General features: G+C 44.5%; 2 protein-coding genes across 3 annotated transcripts; both read right to left on the reverse strand.

Annotated features, from left to right (window-relative positions):
- Positions 1 to 3,012: 3,012 nt before the first annotated feature.
- On the reverse strand, positions 3,013 to 15,866 carry LOC121405490. Its single transcript, XM_041596213.1, has 2 exons — positions 15,807 to 15,866; positions 3,013 to 3,901 (listed from the first exon to the last, which is right to left on the reverse strand). The coding sequence occupies exon 2, from the start codon at positions 3,888 to 3,890 to the stop codon at positions 3,330 to 3,332; it is 561 nt and encodes a 186-aa protein (XP_041452147.1). The 5' UTR covers positions 3,891 to 3,901; positions 15,807 to 15,866; the 3' UTR covers positions 3,013 to 3,329.
- LOC121405491 lies at positions 9,037 to 15,907 on the reverse strand. Of its 2 annotated transcripts, none has more exons than XM_041596214.1 (2): positions 15,865 to 15,907; positions 9,037 to 9,981 (listed from the first exon to the last, which is right to left on the reverse strand). In XM_041596214.1, exon 2 carries the CDS (start codon positions 9,910 to 9,912, stop codon positions 9,358 to 9,360), a length of 555 nt encoding a protein of 184 aa, XP_041452148.1. In that variant the 5' UTR covers positions 9,913 to 9,981; positions 15,865 to 15,907; the 3' UTR covers positions 9,037 to 9,357. The 2 variants fall into 2 exon arrangements, with proteins under 2 accessions (XP_041452148.1, XP_041452149.1); XM_041596215.1 differs by lacking the exon at positions 15,865 to 15,907 and adding an exon at positions 10,089 to 10,116.
- Between the last annotated feature and the right edge of the window lie 6,535 nt (positions 15,908 to 22,442).

Genomic DNA, 22,442 nt, shown 5'->3' on the forward strand with positions numbered 1-22,442 from the left:
ATATATTGAACAATCATCGCCTTTTTAATAATATCGCAATACAACGCTACTGAAGAAGCTCAGTAGCTCAACAAAGGGGCCATTCGGATGTGGGCCAGGGGGCAGAATGGCCAACGGTAGGGTGGGCATGTTACGCCTCATCAACACCTGAGGTCGTAGTAGGAGAACCAGCAGGTGCAGCGGAATAGTTCCATTCCCTTTAGTATGTTTGTTGGTCGGAAGTAAGTGGGATTCTCTATTCCGGTTTTCGCTTGTTCCTAGCAGGCAACTTATTTAGAATATTAAAGTGAAGAAAGGCCAATCATGGGAGTGGAGCAAGACCACCACCCTCCTAGCCGACGAGCCTGAGCCGGAATATACAGCGTTCTCCTCTCTCTCCCATGCCCAACACCGCGCCTGAGAATAATGAGTTGGAATGCATTTGTTACAGTAGGCAGAGGGTGTAGTCCATTTCCGATTCCCTAGCCCACTAATTTGCTTACAATGATGAGGCACGCACCATTGACGGCCTTGTCACCAAGCTGCCCATAAGCAGCCCTTCAAGCGAGCAGCCGCCTCGCGCCGTACAGGTCGAAATATACTGATCTTCGCAGCAGCGTCGATGAGCCCCTCATCCCGGGCATGCCACTCCGCTCGGGAAAAAAGCTAGGGACGGGAAAGGTGCGCACTCGTTCAGCCCCACGCACCATTGACGGACCAATTGAAGGAACCAGTAACGGACAAACTGGCGGAACCAGTAACGGACAAACTGAAGGACCCCTAATCGTGTAAGCCTCGCTCCCCGAGGCTGAGCAGGAGAACTGCGATGGTGAAACCCAAACCGACACAGTCACCGGGGCTGACTTATCTCCAAATTAAATTTTGTGTTCATTAGTTATAATTTACAATCAATATAAATAAAATTTACAATGTAATCCATGTAGCACATGGAACACCATTAATTCCGTTAAAAAAACGAATCAACAAGAAGGAAGAGGGCCGTGTGAGAGCGAAACAATATTTTGAATATTTCAAAAATAAATAAAATGAATAATTGTGTAAATAATAAATAATAATAAGATTGTGAGGTCCTATTTCAGGCTGAGGTAAGCATCAGCCTGTCCAGGGTCCTCTACAAGACAATTTGTAGATCGCAGGTGACTTTCAGGTTCGGAGCGGCCTTGTCTGACCGAAAGAGAGGTAGGACACAGGAGGAGCGTTTTGTTGCTGACAAAAATACTTCAAGAAGATCGTGGTTTTTGGTTTTGCTGGTGTTTATTATTTTTATTACTTAATTCTTTGTGGGTTTGTGTACGATGGATTACTTGCGGATCTTGTTACTTTGCCTTGGAGCCGTTGGACTGGGGGTGCAGTGTCTTGTGTTTTGGCTGAGGGACTGCCTAGTGCAGTGTCTTGGGTGTGTGACTGAGGGACTGCGTAGTACAGTGTCTTGGGTGTGTGACTGAGGGACTGCCTTGTGCAGTGTCTTGTGTTTGGGCTGATGGACTGCGTAGTACAGTGTCTTGGGTGTGTGACTGAGGGACTGCCTTGTGCAGTGTCTTGGGTGTGTGACTGAGGGACTGTGTAGTACAGTGTCTTGGGTGTGTGACTGAGGGACTGCGTAGCACAGTGTCTTGTATTCGGGCTGATGGACTGCCTACTCTTTCAGCCGATCTTGGCACTTTTATGCAGCTGGCGATAGCACCTGAGACCCGGAAATAATTAATTCTTGCTGACTTAAGGTTATTGGATAACAATAATTGTGGAGCGCGGTAAGTGGGTCGAAGCTTTGTGCTTCGTTGACAATTGTTAGTGGGTCAGGGTGGTTTTGCTGAGGCTGCATCCCGGAAGGTGCGGGCTGCAGTTGGGTAAGGTGATATCTGAATTTGGGTCGGTAGGTCGATAATTTTATGCTAGCTTGACCTATTGTGAAATAACGCCAATGATATCTCTCATTGCGAAATTGTGTCGGCTTGGCTTATTGTAGGCTGCTGATTTCACAATTGTCTCAAGAGGTGGGGTGTTGTTGATCGAGAGTTCTTAATTAATTGTGTGCTTAAGACCATTTTATTTCCAAGGTGCTGACACACCGCTATTTGTGGAGAACCGTGGCTAGAGCCATGGTTCGCTAGCTCGGTGTATATCAGTTTGGTTATTGTCTCCCGCCAGCGTGGATGCGCTGACCCTTCGCCGTTTGTGACGAGCCATGGCTAGAACCATGGTTCGTTACACCCCCCCCCCCTTTCTGCCGGGTGGGTGATGGAGAGATTAGTGGCGTCGCTTGGCGGGTGCTGAGGATCGCCTTTTTACCGGGTTATCCTGTCCTTGGGCTTTTGCCGAGTCTTTGGATTCGTCGGTGTTAATCTCGTCACTTTAGCGTGGCGTCGGTAACGTTATATTTTCTACTGCTGCTGTGATCATGGCCTTTCTGCTGTTCTGGGTGCTTTGTAGTTGGTGTCTGCTTGGTGGGTCGATTATCCCATATGACGATGGTTTTCTCGGCGGTTTTCTTCGGTAGTTCCTTGTCCAGGAACGTGAAATTATGTAATAAGGTCACTTTTTCATTTTCTTTGCGTACCTTATCCAGGGTTTGGTTTGTAGTTTTTGTTCTTTGCAGCCACAACACTTTTCAAATGGTTTTTATTGGGTTTATGTTCCCTTTTATGGTTTTGCAGAATTTTCACCACGTTTTTCTTTTTATATGTTCTGTACGCACATTAATTAAGTCTTCCAACTTTGAATGCACTTTTGTTCTGTGCAGCATGCACTTAGCCTAACTATTTTACCCCTCCAAAAGCTGGGTATGAGAGAGCTAAGAAGGTTCTCGAAGGGCTAGCCGTAGCTATGCTTGCGGGAGAGAAAAGCTCACATGTGAACGGCGCTCGCACGTGCAATTTCGAAGAGAGAGCTTTTCAAGATAAAAGCTTCTGATCTTGCATTTGGGCTCTCTATGGAATGCATGTACAGTGGGGAAGGTTCAATATTTTTGCGATAAAATAAGAAGACTGTTCCCAAAAAAAATTCTTAATACAATTTTTGTCCAGACATTCTAAATTTTGTATTTTTGGTCTGCAACCTTCACAACACATAAAATTTATAGATCTTGGCCACGTAACGAGGGGCAATCCGCATCCGGAATGCACAGGGCAATGCTCATCCCGACGAACAGGAATACCTGCACTGTTGCCACCAGGATTTTCTTGAGCATGCCCGACTCTGATTCGTCCACTCGCGGTGCCGCTCTGACCTTCGGTGGCGTTTCCTCTTCCTGGGTGCCGCATGGCACCTGTGGGGGAATGGGCAGCGAGGATATGGCTGCCAACAGTAGCTTTTCCACCATCGGCGTCCATTCATTCAGTGCCGCTCTGACCTTTCTGGAAGACTTTGCCCGTCCCCCGGCCAAACGTGTCGTCCACTTCTTGGCCTTGAACCGACGCCCACGGGCACTTGTCGATGGCGGTTCCTCTGTCTGCGTGCCGCATGACACCTGTGGGGGGAATGGGCAGCGAGGATATGGCTGCAACCATCGGCGAAGTCCATCCATTGTCGGGAATTCCGTTTTCGGGCATTTTCGTTTCTGTTAGGTGGCCATCGGAGGTCAGGCATGTCACCATCGAGTGCGTCGACTGGGCCGAGAGGCTAGGGGGACTCGGGCAGGACTTCATCGACGGCGTTGCGGTGCGATTGAGGCTCAAGCAGGACCCCATCGACGGCGTTGCGGTAGCATCGGAGCTCAAGCAGGACAACATCGTTGACAGCTCGTTGGCGTTCGAGTAGCGGCCGATAGAGGGCTGCATAGAGGTACTGCTCCAGCTGCAGCTGCTCCAGTTATCGCTGTAGGGCTGCATAGAGGTGAAGCTATCGCATGAAGTCGTCCAGCTGCTCCAGTTATCGCTGGAGTCCACCATCATTTCATCATCACCATCATGTCCATCAGTGTAGTCCGCCGGATTCGGCGATTGTGAGGGCGACGCCTTCTTGTTGGGTACTGGCCAAGCCAGTGGCGTCAATTTCTGCACTTTTTGAGGGGGGGCCTGACCACGGCTGAGTCCTGCGACGCGAGGAAGAATATTCCTCTTTGGCTGGCCAGCGGGTGGATGTGAAGCAGGTGCCGGATAGGGCGCAGCCGCAGCAGATCTGGCTGCTGCCATGGTCGGAGCTGTCCCCAGTTGCGTGACTTCGTCCGAACGTGGATGGAAATTTTGTTGAAACAATTAGATACTTTTAGATACTTAAAATTTGTAAAACGATAGAAATTTTGTTTTACGCTAATACTAAAAATACAAAAATATAAAAACAAGCGTACAGCTCCAAAGTCAGTGCTAGAATGAAATATTGCCCAGCCTCAAATCAAACGATACGAACAGAAAAGTAAATGCTAACTAGATGAAATACTTTTCCAAGCAAGTAAAACACATGCGAACTCTATTGATTTTTGTCGGTTTATGTTTTGGTAGAATTTTTTGTATTTTCTTTCAAATTGAATGCAGCAGAACGCCACACTTCTGACTTCGAAGTCTCAGCAACTTCTAATAGATACGCCTGAAGGTAATCCATTCACTGTATTTCACGCATATGCCTCAGAAAGCAGCACAGAAAAGCTCTAAAACAGCTCATAGAGAGTGTACAATTATCTACCTATAATACCTTTAATACATATATTCAGAACACTCCCCGCTCTGCTCTGCTCTGATCTGATGAGCGGAGGAAAACCTCTGAAAATTAAACTGCTTTTTGCTTGTTCCAGTGGAGGCTTTTATTTTATTTTTTTGGTTTATTGGATTGCATTTCATTTCTTGGCGACTTCTTGGCGGTCTTCTGGTATTTTCTTCTTGTGCTATTTTGCTTTTTTTATACCCGTACTTAAAAAAGAGTTAAGGGGTATATTAGATTCGTGGTAAAAGTGGATGTGTGTAACGCAGAGAAGGAAACGTTTCCGACCCCATAAAGTATATATATTCCTGATCAGCATCAATAGCCGAGTCGATAGAGCCATGTCTGTCTGTCCGTCTGTCTGTCTGTCTGTCCGTCTTGATGAGCGCCTAGATCTCAGAGACTATAAAAGCTAGGGCAACCAAATTTGGTAGTCTGGAAACTCTTGTGATATCACACTGCTACAAGTGTATTTCAAAATTTCGCCCCGCCCCCTTCCGCCCACACAAAGGACGAAAATCTGTGGCAGGCACAGTTTTAAAGATACGATAAAAACTAAAAACGCAGTATCGTAGAGAATGCCCATATCTACTAGATTGCCGAATCTGAATCAGATCGGATCATAATTATAGCCAGAATGAAGAAATTTTCAGTTGCTTCCCCTCCCCCTCCCGATCATGACAACACAACTCATTTTCCTTCTCGCTCGCACACTCTGCCGCGTTCAGTGCGCGAGCAACCCCTTACGGAGGAGAATAGAATAGAATATAGAATATGAATGGAACATGTACAATCTACATGTTAGATGTAGAATATACATTGTATATGTAGATGTAGATATCATATGTAGCAAAAAAATGTAAAATGTAAAATTTTTTTTTTCTAAAATTCTTTAAAATCATAAGCTCAATAATGTATATACTGACTGAGTACGGGTATAGAGTCGCGTCCCCAGAAGCGACTCATACGTTCCTTCTCGTTTTATTTATATTTATTTGCACTTTTATCTCAATTGTTTTATTTACGTTTATTTATATTTACCTATATTTATATTCTTTTATTTTCAAATATGTAGTTGGGTATTATTAATGTTTTAGTTCGTAAATAAATTTTATAATTTTAATTTTATAAGAGTAATTTGTATTTGACATCGGCTAATCCCATGCCCTAGAAGAATTGCCCTAAGAAGGGGCCATTCGGATTGACACACCCCCATCCTTGAACAACTATATTGAGGAAAACGCTCATCGATCAAACACAGCTATTTTATAGCTAGTTCTGGCTAGTTTTAAAGTTCGACTTAAAGCTCCAATTTTAAAAGCTTTTTTTTCATGTTGGACCACAGAACAACTTCCTTTCCTCTAAAAAGTTCACAGCACTGACTGCTGACCAAATGTACGCGGGAAGAAAGAAAAGCGAATGCTAGCATTGCGGATTTAAATCATTTAAAACTAGAATAATGTAGTTTGTAGTAAGTACATTCGCACTACTCCACACCACCATTACCCCCTTCTAGAGGGTATCAAGAGCTATGCAAATATTATGTGATAAGTGACAGAGCTACGGAGAGCTACAAGTGCCAGGCCGAGGGCGTTTGTGGCACATAATTAATGAAGAGGCAGTGGCTCAACAGTTTACAAATGGCCAGTGTTGCCCCCGTGTGCTGCACCTTGGCAGTGATTGCAGGTGCAGCTGCCTTCTCAAGATCTATGGCTTTGTGCTGAGCCGAGAGCTTCAGATGCTTATGCTGAACCAGGTTCCGGGTGCAGCAGCTTGACTCGGTTGGATTTTGGGCCATAGTAAATGCTATATAAGCGCTGTTCTGGGCCGGAATAGAGCATCAGTTTCGGTGGAGTCAAGCTTCCAGCAGCAATCCGACACAGAGTTCCTTTTTATCAGTTCATCATGCGGTACGCCCTACTCGTTGTGTTCCTGTGCGGACTCCCCTTCGCCTTTGTCTCGGCCGGCGATTCCGGAGGCAGGGGTGTTAACCGGGGGTGTTCTTAACCGTTTCGTTGTTCGATGATTTGAGAGTACAATTCTAACTCTTGCTTTGGTTTTAAGCAATGCCACGCGGCATGCGCGCAAACGAGCCCACGCTGAACCGCTTACCACACGCTAAATGCTACCCGATACACAGCTTACCCGCATATACCCGCTATCCGCTATCCGTAGCTTACACAGCTTACCCGATACAAAAGTTGTGTTCTTCACACTACGAACGGGTAAAGGTAAATGCGAGTCCTCTTAAATATTAAGCAAATGGTTATTCAAATAAAAAATAAACGGTTATGGTTTCGAACACACACACACACACGTACATATTACATATGCTCATAGACACACTTGCTGTACATAAATAAATGCTTGAATAAACTTAATACATACAAATATATAATATTACAATTTATATAGATATATTTTGTGTCGGCCATCACCGCCGATTCAATACACTGTAACGGACACGGGAAGTGTCGTCTCGTCAGCACTCTCTGTCCACTAAAGGTTGGCCGGCTAGGCTCAGGAAAATGGGGTGGGTGTTGTGCTGCGAAAACGAACTCCGTCACCTAACAAAATCGTAGACAGATTTACGGGAACTGGGATCGGAATTACAAACCCGGACGGAACTTAAGGTCCACTACCTACTGTGAAGAGCAAGGTGGTTGTGCTCTTCCCTCTTGACCCACCCTCCATGTAGAATAACATAAGAATATGCCATTATGGTTCTACCCAAAACCTTCTGCTGCTGCGCTATGTGCCTTAGGAACCCCTCCCAAAAATCAGATTAGAAATTCATGTTAATCGTTATAATTTTACTTTGACTTGTATGACTTCATGTTGTTTGTAACCCCCATTATTTCTACCCTAACCCTTAAAACTATTTTTACTGCATGGGTATATATATGTGGGACTAATTTAAGACATAGGAATTCAAGAGAATGATCAAATATGAATAAAAATAATATAATCAAAATATAAAGTAAGAATGAATTAATTAAAGGAATTAAATGGCATAATTGTAGTGATTGTAGTTAATAATAATTCATTTTATATATGGTTAAGCATGCATGTCTCACTGTGTAGACGCTATTCTCCTGACCCGGAGTGTATGTGTATATATGTGTGTCTACTTACAGACTTTTAAACAGCTGCTGGTGTCGTTGGGCCCAATTTCACGTTTGCAATAAAAACTGTTAAAGAAATGTAGGAATATGCAAAATAACAAGAAGCGTTATGAAGAGGTATTTTACCAATACCCTTCCATGGACACAATGAGACCGATGATGCACCTTTTAAAATCTATTCCTAACTAGGCATAAATTTCATTTTTTTTTCTTCTATTTCTAAGTTAACGTCTAGGAATATCTAATATTATTAAACAATTTTCTTTTCTATTTTTTTCTTCGATCCATAACTTTTCATTAAATTTTCTTTTCTAGATTTTGTGATTTATTTTTCTTCCCTTAAGTGGCTTTTAGAATGTCGGCATCGAACAATTTTAATAACCTGAGAGAAGGAGAGAATAGGTGACATACGGTCAGGTGGGTCTAGTTAAATGCGCATAGGTGTATGGTCAGCCGCAAGGGCAATGACCGCTGAGCTAATTTTTCCACACCCTACATGTGCAAGCACCAACATTTTCTTTACACAAGGCGCGGTGATATAATATTTTAGATGGTTTTATATTGTCGTTGTTGTTGAGCGGCTTAATTGCGCGTGAGTATAAACGGCTCGGTTCCGATCGCCAAGTCCATCCGTTTCTATGCCTGCAGGCAAGGTCCGGTGGCACCAAGAAGAAGGACTGATGATCGTCATGAAGCGGACCCCCCCTCCTTGAGGGGTGGTCAGGCCAGGTCAGCAATTTTCTGCCACACGTGGATCATAACCTATGTACAGTACATACGTGAAATTATGTAATAAGGTCACTTTTTCATTTTCTTTGCGTACCTTATCCAGGGTTTGGTTTGTAGTTTTTGTTCTTTGCAGCCACAACACTTTTCAAATGGTTTTTATTGGGTTTATGTTCCCTTTTATGGTTTTGCAGAATTTTCACCACGTTTTTCTTTTTATATGTTCTGTACGCACATTAATTAAGTCTTCCAACTTTGAATGCACTTTTGTTCTGTGCAGCATGCACTTAGCCTAACTATTTTACCCCTCCAAAAGCTGGGTATGAGAGAGCTAAGAAGGTTCTCGAAGGGCTAGCCGTAAGCTATGCTTGCGGAGAGAAAAGCTCACATGTGAACGGCGCTCGCACGTGCAATTTCGAAAGAGAGAGCTTTTCAAGATAAAAGCTTCTGATCTTGCATTTGGGCTCTCTATGGAATGCATGTACAGTGGGGAAGGTTCAATATTTTTGCGATAAAATAAGAAGACTGTTCCCAAAAAAAATTCTTAATACAATTTTTGTCCAGACATTCTAAATTTTGTATTTTTGGTCTGCAACCTTCACAACACATAAAATTTATAGATCTTGGCCACGTAACGAGGGGCAATCCGCATCCGGAATGCACAGGGCAATGCTCATCCCGACGAACAGGAATACCTGCACTGTTGCCACCAGGATTTTCTTGAGCATGCCCGACTCTGATTCGTCCACTCGCGGTGCCGCTCTGACCTTCGGTGGCGTTTCCTCTTCCTGGGTGCCGCATGGCACCTGTGGGGGAATGGGCAGCGAGGATATGGCTGCCAACAGTAGCTTTTCCACCATCGGCGTCCATTCATTCAGTGCCGCTCTGACCTTTCTGGAAGACTTTGCCCGTCCCCCGGCCAAACGTGTCGTCCACTTCTTGGCCTTGAACCGACGCCCACGGGCACTTGTCGATGGCGGTTCCTCTGTCTGCGTGCCGCATGACACCTGTGGGGAATGGGCAGCGAGGATATGGCTGCAACCATCGGCGAAGTCCATCCATTGTCGGGAATTCCGTTTTCGGGCATTTTCGTTTCTGTTGGGTGGCCATCGGAGGTCAGGCATGTCACCATCGAGTGCGTCGACTGGGCCGAGAGGCTAGGGGGACTCAGGCAGGACTTCATCGACGGCGTTGCGGTGCGATTGAGGCTCAAGCATGACCCCATCGACGGCGTTGCGGTAGCATCGGAGCTCAAGCAGGACAACATCGTTGACAGCTCGTTGGCGTTCGAGTAGCGGCCGATAGAGGGCTGCATAGAGGTACTGCTCCAGCTGCAGCTGCTCCAGTTATCGCTGTAGGGCTGCATAGAGGTGAAGCTATCGCATGAAGTCGTCCAGCTGCTCCAGTTATCGCTGGAGTCCACCATCATTTCATCATCACCATCATGTCCATCAGTGTAGTCCGCCGGATTCGGCGATTCCTGAGGATGAGGCGACGCCTTCTTCTTGCTTCTTCTGCTACAGTTATCGCTGGAGTCCACCATCATTTCATCACCATCATGTCCATCAGCCTAGTCTTCGGCGATTCCTGAGGATGAGGCGACGCCTTCTTCTTGGGCACTGGTCGAGCCAGTTGGGTCCAATGCCACCTTTTCTGAGAGGGCCTTCTTGGGTACTGGCCAAGCCAGTGGCGTCAATTTCTGCACTTTTTGAGGGGGGGCCTGACCACTGCTGAGTCCTGCGACGCGAGGAAGAATATTCCTCTTTGGCTGGCCAGCGGGTGGATGTGAAGCAGGTGCCGGATAGGGCGCAGCCGCAGCAGATCTGGCTGCTGCCATGGTCGGAGCTGTCCCCAGTTGCGTGACTTCGTCCGAACGTGGATGGAAATTTTGTTGAAACAATTAGATACTTTTAGATACTTAAAATTTGTAAAACGATAGAAATTTTGTTTTACGCTAATACTAAAAATACAAAAATATAAAAACAAGCGTACAGCTCCAAAGTCAGTGCTAGAATGAAATATTGCCCAGCCTCAAATCAAACGATACGAACAGAAAAGTAAATGCTAACTAGATGAAATACTTTTCCAAGCAAGTAAAACACATGCGAACTCTATTGATTTTTGTCGGTTTATGTTTTGGTAGAATTTTTTGTATTTTCTTTCAAATTGAATGCAGCAGAACGCCACACTTCTGACTTCGAAGTCTCAGCAACTTCTAATAGATACGCCTGAAGGTAATCCATTCACTGTATTTCACGCATATGCCTCAGAAAGCAGCACAGAAAAGCTCTAAAACAGCTCATAGAGAGTGTACAATTATCTACCTATAATACCTTTAATACATATATTCAGAACACTCCCCGCTCTGCTCTGCTCTGATCTGATGAGCGGAGGAAAACCTCTGAAAATTAAACTGCTTTTTGCTTGTTCCAGTGGAGGCTTTTATTTTATTTTTTTGGTTTATTGGATTGCATTTCATTTCTTGGCGACTTCTTGGCGGTCTTCTGGTATTTTCTTCTTGTGCTATTTTGTTTTTTTTATACCCGTACTCAAAAAAGAGTTAAGGGGTATATTAGATTTGTGGTAAAAGTGGATGTGTCTAACGCAGAGAAGGAAACGTTTCCGACCCCATAAAGTATATATATTCTTGATCAGCATTAATAGCCGAGTCGATATAGCCATGTCTGTCTGTCCGTCTGTCTGTCTGTCTGTCTGTCCGTCTGTCCGTCTTGTTGAGCGCCTAGATCTCAGAGACTATAAGAGCTAGGGCAACCAAATTTGGTTTCCAGACTCATGTGATATCACACTGCTACAAGTGTATTTTAAAATTTTGCCCCGCCCCCTTCCGCCCACACAAAAGACGAAAATCTGTGGCAGGCACAGTTTTTTACTAAAAGCAGTATCGTAGAGAATGCCCATATTACTAGATTGCTAATCTGAATCAGATCGGATCATAATATAGCCAGAATGAAGAAATTTTCAGTTGCTTCCCCTCCCCCTCCCGATCATGACAACACAACTCATTTTCCTTCTCGCTCGCACACTCTGCCGCGTTCAGGGTGCGCGAGCAACTCCAGAGGAGAATAGAATAGAATATAGAATATGAATGGAACTTTTACAATTTCCTTGTCTAGGTTTAATATACATATGTATATGTAGATGTAGATATCATATGTAGCAAAAAAATGTAAAATGTAAAATTTTTTTTTTCTAAAATTCTTTAAAATCATAAGCTCAATAATGTATATACTGACTGAGTACGGGTATAAGTAGAGTCGCGTCCCCAGAAGCGACTCACATGTTCCTTCTTGTTTTATTTATATTTATTTGCACTTTTATCTCAATTGTTTTATTTACGTTTATTTATATTTACCTATATTTATATTCTTTTATTTTCAAATATGTAGTTGGGTATTATTAATGTTTTAGTTCGTAAATAAATTTTATAATTTTAATTTTATAATAGTAATTTGTATTTGACATTGGCTAATCCCATGCCCTAGAAGAATTGCCCTAAGAAGGGGCCATTCGGATGTGGGCCAGGGGGCAGAATGGCCAACGGTAGGGTGGGCATGTTACGCCTCATCAACACCTGAGGTTGAGTAGGAGAACCAGCAGGTGCAGCGGAATAGTTCCATTCCCTTTAGTATGTTTGTTGGTCGGAAGTAAGTGGGATCTCTATTCCGGTTTTCGCTTGTTCCTAGCAGGCAACTTATTTTAGAATATTATAGTGAAGAAAGGCCAATCATGGGAGTGGGACAGGACCACCACCCTCCTAGCCGACGAGCCTGAGCCGGAATATACAGCGTTCTCCCTCTCCCATGCCCAACACCGCGCCTGAGAATAGTGAGTTGGAATGCATTTGTTACAGTAGGCAGAGGTGTAGTCCATTTCCGATTCCCTAGCCCACTAATTTGCTTACAATGATGAGGCACGCACCATTGACGGCCTTGTCACCAAGCTGCCCATAAGCAGCCCTTCAAGCGAGCAGCCGCCTCGCGCCGTACAGGTCGAATATACTGATCTTCGCAGCAGCGTCGATGAGCCCCTCATCCCGGGCATGCCACTCCGCTCGGGAAAAAAGCTAGGGACGGGAAAGGTGCGCACTCGTTCAGCCCACGCACCATTGACGGACCAATTGAAGGAACCAGTAACGGACAAACTGGCGGAACCAGTAACGGACAAACTGAAGGACCCCTAATCGTGTAAGCCTCGCTCCCAGGCTGAGCAGGAGAACTGCGATGGTGAAACCCAAACCAACACAGTCACCGGGGCTGACTTATCTCCAAATTAAATTTTGTGTTCATTAGTTATAATTTACAATCAATATAAATAAAATTTACAATGTAATCCATGTAGCACATGGAACACCATTAATTCCGTTGAAAAACGAATCAACAAGAAGGAAGAGGGCCGTGTGAGAGCGAAACAATATTTTGAATATTTCAAAAATAAATAAAATGAATAATTGTGTAAATAATAAATAATAATAAGATTGTGAGGTCCTATTTCAGGCTGAGGTAAGCATCAGCCTGTTAGGGTCCTCTACAAGACAATTTGTAGATCGCAGGTGACTTTCAGGTTCGGAGCGGCCTTGTCTGACCGAAAGAGAGGTAGGACACAGGAGGAGCGTTTTGTTGCTGACAAAAATATCTTCAAGAAGATCGTGGTTTTTGGTTTTGCTGGTGTTTATTATTTTTATTACTTAATTCTTTGTGGGTTTGTATACGATGGATTACTTGGGGTCTTGTTCCTTTGCCCTTGGAGCCATTGGACTGGGGGTACAGTGTCTTGTGTTTTGGGCTGATGCCTAGTGCAGTGTCTTGGGGTGTGGACTGAGGGACTGCGTAGTACAGTGCCTTGGGTGTGTGACTGAGGGACTGCCTTGTGCAGTGTCTTGTGTTTGGGCTGATGGACTGCGTAGTACAGTGTCTTGGGTGTGTGACTGAGGGGACTTGCCTTGTGCAGTGTCTTGGGTGTGTGACTGAGGACTGTGTAGTACAGTGTCTTGGGTGTGTGACTGAGGGACTTCGTGGCACAGTGTCTTGCTATTGGGCTGATGGACTGCCTACCTCTTTCAGCCGATCTTGGCACTTTTATGCAGCTGGCGATAGCACCTGAGACCCGGAAATAATTAATTCTTGCTGACTTAAGGTTATTGGATAACAATAATTGTGGAGCGCGGTAAGTGGGTCGAAGCTTTGTGCTTCATTGACAATTGTTAGTGGGTCAGGGTGGTTTTGCTGAGCTGCATCCCGGAAGGTGCGGGCTGCAGTTGGGTAAGGTGATATCTGAATTTGGGTCGGTAGGTCGATAATTTTATGCTAGCTTGACCTATTGTGAAATAACGCCAGTGATATCTCTCATTGCGAAATTGTGTCGGCTTGGCTTATTGTAGGCTGCTGATTTCACAATTGTCTCAAGAGGTGGGGTGTTGTTGATCGAGAGTTCTTAATTAATTGTGTGCTTAAGACCATTTTATTTCCGAGGTGCTGACACACCGCTATTTGTGGAGAACCGTGGCTAGAGCCATGGTTCGCTAGCTCGGTGTATATCAGTTTGGTTATTATCTCCCGCCAGCGTGGATGCGCTGACCCTTCGCCGTTTGTGACGAGCCATGGCTAGAACCATGGTTCGTTACCCCCCTTTTCTGCCGGGTGGGTGATGGAGAGATTAGTGGCGTCGCTTGGCGGGTGCTGAGGATCGCCTTTTTACCGGGTTATCCTGTCCTTATGCTTTTGCCGAGTCTTTGGATTCGTCGGTGTTAATCTCGTCACTTTAGCGTGGCGTCGGTAACGTTATATTTTCTACTGTGCTGCTGTGATCATGGCCTTTCTGCTTGTCTTGGTGCTTTTTAGTTGGTGTCTGCTTGGTGGGTCGATTATCCCATATGACGATGGTTTTCTCGGCGGTTTTCTTCGGTAGTTCCTTGTCCAGGAACGTGAAATTATGTAATAAGGTCGCTTTTTTCATTTTCTTTGCGTACCTTATCCAGGGTTTGGTTTGTAGTTTTTGTTCTTTGCAGCCACAACACTTTTCAAATGGTTTTTATTGGGTTTATGTTCCCTTTTATGGTTTTGCAGAATTTTCACCACATTTTCTCTTTTATATGTTCTGTACGCACATTAATTAAGTCTTCCAACTTTGAATGCACTTTTGTTCTGTGCAGCATGCACTTAGCCTAACTATTTTACCCCTCCAAAAGCTGGGTATGAGAGAGCTAAGAAGGTTCTCGAAGGGCTAGCCGTAAGCTATGCTTGCGAGAGAAAAGCTCACATGTGAACGGCGCTCGCACGTGCAATTTCGAAAGAAGCTTTTCAAGATAAAAGCTTCCTAATCTTGCATTTGGGCTCTCTATGGAATGCATGTACAGTGGGGAAGGTTCAATATTTTTGCGATAAAATTAGAAGACTGTTCCCAAAAAAAATTCTTAATACAATTTTTGTCCAGACATTCTAAATTTTGTATTTTTGGTCTGCAACCTTCACAACACATAAAATTTATAGATCTTGGCCACGTAACGAGGGGCAATCCGCATCCGGAATGCACAGGGCAATGCTCATCCCGACGAACAGGAATACCTGCACTGTTGCCACCAGGATTTTCTTGAGCATGCCCCACTCTGATTCGTCCACTCGCGGTGCCGCTCTGACCTTCGGTGGCGGTTCCTCTTCCTGGGTGCCGCATGGCACCTGTGGGGAATGGGCAGCGAGGATATGGCTGCCAACAGTAGCTTTTCCACCATCGGCGTCCATTCATTCAGTGCCGCTCTGACCTTTCTGGAAGACTTTGCCCGTCCCCCGGCCAAACGTGTCGTCCACTTCTTACCTTGAACCGAGGCCCACGGGCACTTGTCGATGGCGGTTCCTCTGTCTGCGTGCCGCATGACACCTGTGGGGGAATGGGCAGCGAGGATATGGCTGCAACCATCGGCGAAGTCCATCCATTGTCGGGAATTCCGTTTTCGGGCATTTTCGTTTCTGTTGGGTGGCCATCGGAGGTCAGGCATGTCACCATCGAGTGCGTCGACTGGGCCGAGAGGCTAGGGGGACTAGGCAGGACTTCATCGACGGCGTTGCGGTGCGATTGAGGCTCAAGCAGGACCCCATCGACGGCGTTGCGGTACATAGGAACTCAAGCAGGACAACATCGTTGACAGCTCGTTGGCGTTCGAGTAGCGGCCGATAGAGGGCTGCAGTAGGGTACTGCTCCAGCTGCAGCTGCTCCAGTTATCGCTGTAGGGCTGCATAGAGGTGAAGCTATCGCATGAAGTCGTCCAGCTGCTCCAGTTATCGCTGGAGTCCACCATCATTTCATCATCACCATCATGTCCATCAGTGTAGTCCGCCGGATTCGGCGATTCCTGAGGATGAGGCGACGCCTTCTTGTTGGGTACTGGCCAAGCCAGTGGCGTCAATTTCTGCACTTTTTGAGGGGGGGCCTGACCACGGCTGAGTCCTGCGACGCGAGGGAAGAATATTCCTCTTTGGCTGGCCAGCGGGTGGATGTGAAGCAGGTGCCGGATAGGGCGCAGCCGCAGCAGATCTGGCTGCTGCCATGGTCGGAGCTGTCCCCAGTTGCGTGACTTCGTCCGAACGTGGATGGAAATTTTGTTGAAACAATTAGATACTTTTAGATACTTAAAATTTGTAAAACGATAGAAATTTTGTTTTACGCTAATACTAAAAATACAAAAATATAAAAACAACGTACAGCTCCAAAGTCAGTGCTAGAATGAAATATTGCCCAGCCTCAAATCAAACGATACGAACAGAAAAGTAAATGCTAACTAGATGAAATACTTTTCCAAGCAAGTAAAACACATGCGAACTCTATTGAATTTTGTCGGTTTATGTTTTGGTAGAATTTTTTGTATTTTCTTTCAAATTGAATGCAGCAGAACGCCACACTTCTGACTTCGAAGTCTCAGCAACTTCTAATAGATACGCCTGAAGGTAATCCATTCACTGTATTTCACGCATATGCCTCAGAAAGCAGCACAGAAAAGCTCTAAAACAGCTCATAGAGAGTGTACAATTATCTACCTATAATACCTTTAATACATATATTCAGAACACTCCCCGCTCTGCTCTGCTCTGATCTGATGAGCGGAGGAAAACCTCTGAAAATTAAACTGCTTTTTGCTTGTTCCAGTGGAGGCTTTTATTTTATTTTTTTGGTTTATTGGATTGCATTTCATTTCTTGGCGACTTCTTGGCGGTCTTCTGGTATTTTCTTCTTGTGCTATTTTGCTTTTTTTATACCCGTACTTAAAAAAGAGTTAAGGGGTATATTAGATTCGTGGTAAAAGTGGATGTGTGTAACGCAGAGAAGGAAACGTTTCCGACCCCATAAAGTATATATATTCCTGATCAGCATCAATAGCCGAGTCGATAGAGCCATGTCTGTCTGTCCGTCTGTCTGTCTGTCTGTCCGTCTTGATGAGCGCCTAGATCTCAGAGACTATAAAAGCTAGGGCAACCAAATTTGGTAGTCTGGAAACTCTTGTGATATCACACTGCTACAAGTGTATTTCAAAATTTCGCCCCGCCCCCTTCCGCCCACACAAAGGACGAAAATCTGTGGCAGGCACAGTTTTAAAGATACGATAAAACTAAAAACGCAGTATCGTAGAGAATGCCCATATCTACTAGATTGCCGAATCTGAATCAGATCGGATCATAATTATAGCCAGAATGAAGAAATTTTCAGTTGCTTCCCCTCCCCCTCCCGATCATGACAACACAACTCATTTCCTTCTCGCTCGCACACTCTGCCGCGTTCAGTGCGCGAGCAACCCTAACGGAGGAGAATAGAATAGAATATGTTAGATGTAGAATATACATTGTATATGTAGATGTAGATATCATATGTAGCAAAAAAAATGTAAAATGTAAAATTTTTTTTTTTTCTAAAATTCTTTAAAATCATAACTCAATAATGTATATCTGACTGAGTACGGGTATAAGTAGAGTCGCGTCCCCAGAAGCGACTCACACTTCCTTCTCGTTTTATTTATATTTATTTGCACTTTTATCTCAATTGTTTTATTTACGTTTATTTATATTTACCTATATTTATATTCTTTTATTTTCAAATATGTAGTTGGGTATTATTAATGTTTTAGTTCGTAAATAAATTTTATAATTTTAATTTTATAATAGTAATTTGTATTTGACATCGGCTAATCCCATGCCCTAGAAGAATTGCCCTAAGAAGGGGCCATTCGGATTGAAAGCCCCCATCCTTGAACAACTATATTGAGGAAAACGCTCATCGATCAAACACAGCTATTTTATAGCTAGTTCTAGCTAGTTTTAAAGTTCGACTTAAAGCTCCAATTTTAAAAGCTTTTTTTCCATGTTGGACCACAGAACAACTTCCTTTCCTCTAAAAAGTTCACAGCACTGACTGCTGACCAAATGTACGCGGGAAGAAAGAAAAGCGAATGCTAGCATTGCGGATTTAAATCATTTAAAACTAGAATAATGTAGTTTGTAGTAAGTACATTCGCACCTCCACACCACCATTACCCCCTTCTAGAGGGTATCAAGAGCTATGCAAATATTATGTGATAAGTGACAGAGCTACGGAGAGCTACAAGTTCCAGGCCGAGGGCGTTTGTGGCACATAATTAATGAAGAGGCAGTGGCTCAACAGTTTACAAATGGCCAGGTTTGCCCCCGTGTGCTGCACCTTGGCAGTGATTGCAGGTGCAGCTGCACCATCTATGGCTTTGTGCTGAGCCAGAAGCTTCAGATGCTTATGCTGAACCAGGTTCCGGGTGCAGCAGCTTGACTCGGTTGGATTTTGGGCCATAGTAAATTGCTATATAAGCGCTGTTCTGGGCCGGAATAGAGCATCAGTTTCGGTGGAGTCGGGCTTCCAGCAGCAATCCGACACAGAGTTCCTTTTTATCAGTTCATCATGCGGTACGCCCCACTCGTTGTGTTCCTGTGCGGACTCCCCTTCGCCTTTGTCTCGGCCGGCGATTCCGGGGGCAGGGGTGTTAACCGGGGGTGTTCTTAGCCGTTTCGTTGTTCGATGATTTGAGAGTACAATTCTAACTCTTGCTTTGGTTTTAAGCAATGCCACGCGGCATGCGCGCAAACGAGCCCACGCTGAACCGCTTACCACACGCTAAATGCTTCCCGATACACAGCTTACCCGCATATACCCGCTATCCGCTATCCGTAGCTTACACAGCTTACCCGATACAAAAGTTGTGTTCTTCACACTACGAACGGGTAAAGGTAAATGCGAGTCCTCTTAAATATTAAGCAAATGGTTATTGAAATAAAAAATAAACGGTTATGGTTTCGAACACACACACACACGTACATATGCTCATAGACACACTTGCTGTACATAAATAAATGCTTGAATAAACTTAATACATTTAAATATATAATATTACAATTTATATAGATATATTTTGTGTCGGCCATCACCGCCATCAATACACTGTAACGGACACGGGAAGTGTCGTCTCGTCAGCACTCTCTGTCTACTAAAGGTTGGCCGGCTAGGCTCAGGGAAAATGGGGTGGGTGTTGTGCTGCAAAAACGAACTCCGTCACCTAACAAAATCGTAGACAGATTTACGGGAACTGGGATCGGAATTACAAACCCGGACGGAACTTAAGGTCCACTCCTACTGTGAAGAGCAAGGTGGTTGTGCTCTTCCCCTCTTGACCCACCCTCCATGTAGAATAACATAAGAATATGCCATTATGGTTCTACCCCAAAACCTTCTGCTGCTGCGCTATGTGCCTTAGGAACCCCTCCCAAAAATCAGATTAGAAATTCATGTTAATCGTTATAATTTTACTTTGACTTGTATGACTTCATGTTGTTTGTAACCCCCATTATTTCTACCCTAACCCTTAAAACTATTTTTACTGCATGGGTATATATATGTGGGACTAATTTAAGACATAGGAATTCAAGAGAATGATCAAATATGAATAAAAATAATATAATCAAAATATAAAGTAAGAATGAATTAATTAAAGGAATTAAATGGCATAATTGTAGTGATTGTAGTTAATAATAATTCATTTTATATATGGTTGCCTCCCTTGCCTCCCTACCCGAAGTGTATGTGTATATATGTGTGTCTACTTACAGACTTTTAAACAGCTGCTGGTGTCGTTGGGCCCAATTTCACGTTTGCAATAAAAACTGTTAAAGAAATGTAGGAATATGCAAAATAACAAGAAGCGTTATGAAGAGGTATTTTACCAATACCCTTCCATGGACACAATGAGACCGATGATGCACCTTTTAAAATCTATTCCTAACTAGGCATAAATTTCATTTTTTTTTTCTATTTCTAAGTTAACGTCTAGGAATATCTAATATTATTAAACAATTTTCTTTTCTATTTTTTTCTTCGATCCATAACTTTTCATTAAATTTTCTTTTCTAGATTTTGTGATTTATTTTTCTTCCCTTAAGTGGCTTTTAGAATGTCGGCATCGAACAATTTTAATAACCTGAGAGAAGGAGAATAGGTGACATACGGTCAGGTGGGTCTAGTTAAATGCGCATAGGTGTATGGTCAGCCGCAAGGGCAATGACCGCTGAGCTAATTTTTCCACACCCTACATGTGCAAGCACCAACATTTTCTTTACACAAGGCGCGGTGATATAATATTTTAGATGGTTTTATATTGTCGTTGTTGTTGAGCGGCTTAATTGCGCGTGAGTATAAACGGCTCGGTTCCGATCGCCAAGTCCATCCGTTTCTATGCCTGCAGGCAAGGTCCGGTGGCACCAAGAAGAAGGACTGATGATCGTCATGAAGCGGACCCCCCCTCCTTGAGGGGTGGTCAGGCCAGGTCAGCAATTTTCTGCCACACGTGGATCATAACCTATGTACAGTACATACGTGAAATTATGTAATAAGGTCACTTTTTCATTTTCTTTGCGTACCTTATCCAGGGTTTGGTTTGTAGTTTTTGTTCTTTGCAGCCACAACACTTTTCAAATGGTTTTTATTGGGTTTATGTTCCCTTTTATGGTTTTGCAGAATTTTCACCACGTTTTCTTTTTATATGTTCTGTACGCACATTAATTAAGTCTTCCAACTTTGAATGCACTTTTGTTCTGTGCAGCATGCACTTAGCCTAACTATTTTACCCCTCCAAAAGCTGGGTATGAGAGAGCTAAGAAGGTTCTCGAAGGGCTAGCCGTAAGCTATGCTTGCGGAGAGAAAAGCTCACATGTGAACGGCGCTCGCACGTGCAATTTCGAAAAGAGAGCTTTTCAAGATAAAAGCTTCTGATCTTGCATTTGGGCTCTCTATGGAATGCATGTACAGTGGGGAAGGTTCAATATTTTTGCGATAAAATAAGAAGACTGTTCCCAAAAAAAATTCTTAATACAATTTTTGTCCAGACATTCTAAATTTTGTATTTTTGGTCTGCAACCTTCACAACACATAAAATTTATAGATCTTGGCCACGTAACGAGGGGCAATCCGCATCCGGAATGCACAGGGCAATGCTCATCCCGACGAACAGGAATACCTGCACTGTTGCCACCAGGATTTTCTTGAGCATGCCCGACTCTGATTCGTCCACTCGCGGTGCCGCTCTGACCTTCGGTGGCGTTTCCTCTTCCTGGGTGCCGCATGGCACCTGTGGGGAATGGGCAGCGAGGATATGGCTGCCAACAGTAGCTTTTCCACCATCGGCGTCCATTCATTCAGTGCCGCTCTGACCTTTCTGGAAGACTTTGCCCGTCCCCGGCCAAACGTGTCGTCCACTTCTTGTCCTTGAACCGACGCCCACGGGCACTTGTCGATGGCGGTTCCTCTGTCTGCGTGCCGCATGACACCTGTGGGGGAATGGGCAGCGAGGATATGGCTGCAACCATCGGCGAAGTCCATCCATTGTCGGGAATTCCGTTTTCGGGCATTTTCGTTTCTGTTGGGTGGCCATCGGAGGTCAGGCATGTCACCATCGAGTGCGTCGACTGGGCCGAGAGGCTAGGGGGACTCAGGCAGGACTTCATCGACGGCGTTGCGGTGCGATTGAGGCTCAAGCAGGACCCCATCGACGGCGTTGCGGTAGCATCGGAGCTCAAGCAGGACAACATCGTTGACAGCTCGTTGGCGTTCGAGTAGCGGCCGATAGAGGGCTGCATAGAGGTACTGCTCCAGCTGCAGCTGCTCCAGTTATCGCTGTAGGGCTGCATAGAGGTGAAGCTATCGCATGAAGTCGTCCAGCTGCTCCAGTTATCGCTGGAGTCCACCATCATTTCATCATCACCATCATGTCCATCAGTGTAGTCCGCCGGATTCGGCGATTCCTAAGGATGAGGCGACGCCTTCCTTCTTGTTGGGTTGGCCAAGCCAGTGGCGTCAATTTCTGCACTTTTTGAGGGGGGCCTGACCACGGCTGAGTCCTGCGACGCGAGGAAGAATATTCCTCTTTGGCTGGCCAGCGGGTGGATGTGAAGCAGGTGCCGGATAGGGCGCAGCCGCAGCAGATCTGGCTGCTGCCATGGTCGGAGCTGTCCCCAGTTGCGTGACTTCGTCCGAACGTGGATGGAAATTTTGTTGAAACAATTAGATACTTTTAGATACTTAAAATTTGTAAAACGATAGAAATTTTGTTTTACGCTAATACTAAAAATACAAAAATATAAAAACAAGCGTACAGCTCCAAAGTCAGTGCTAGAATGAAATATTGCCCAGCCTCAAATCAAACGATACGAACAGAAAAGTAAATGCTAACTAGATGAAATACTTTTCCAAGCAAGTAAAACACATGCGAACTCTATTGATTTTTGTCGGTTTATGTTTTGGTAGAATTTTTTGTATTTTCTTTCAAATTGAATGCAGCAGAACGCCACACTTCTGACTTCGAAGTCTCAGCAACTTCTAATAGATACGCCTGAAGGTAATCCATTCACTGTATTTCACGCATATGCCTCAGAAAGCAGCACAGAA

Source organism: Drosophila obscura, unplaced genomic scaffold (genome assembly GCF_018151105.1).
Source record: "Drosophila obscura isolate BZ-5 IFL unplaced genomic scaffold, ASM1815110v1 contig_97, whole genome shotgun sequence".
Classification (NCBI taxonomy): domain Eukaryota; kingdom Metazoa; phylum Arthropoda; class Insecta; order Diptera; family Drosophilidae; genus Drosophila; species Drosophila obscura.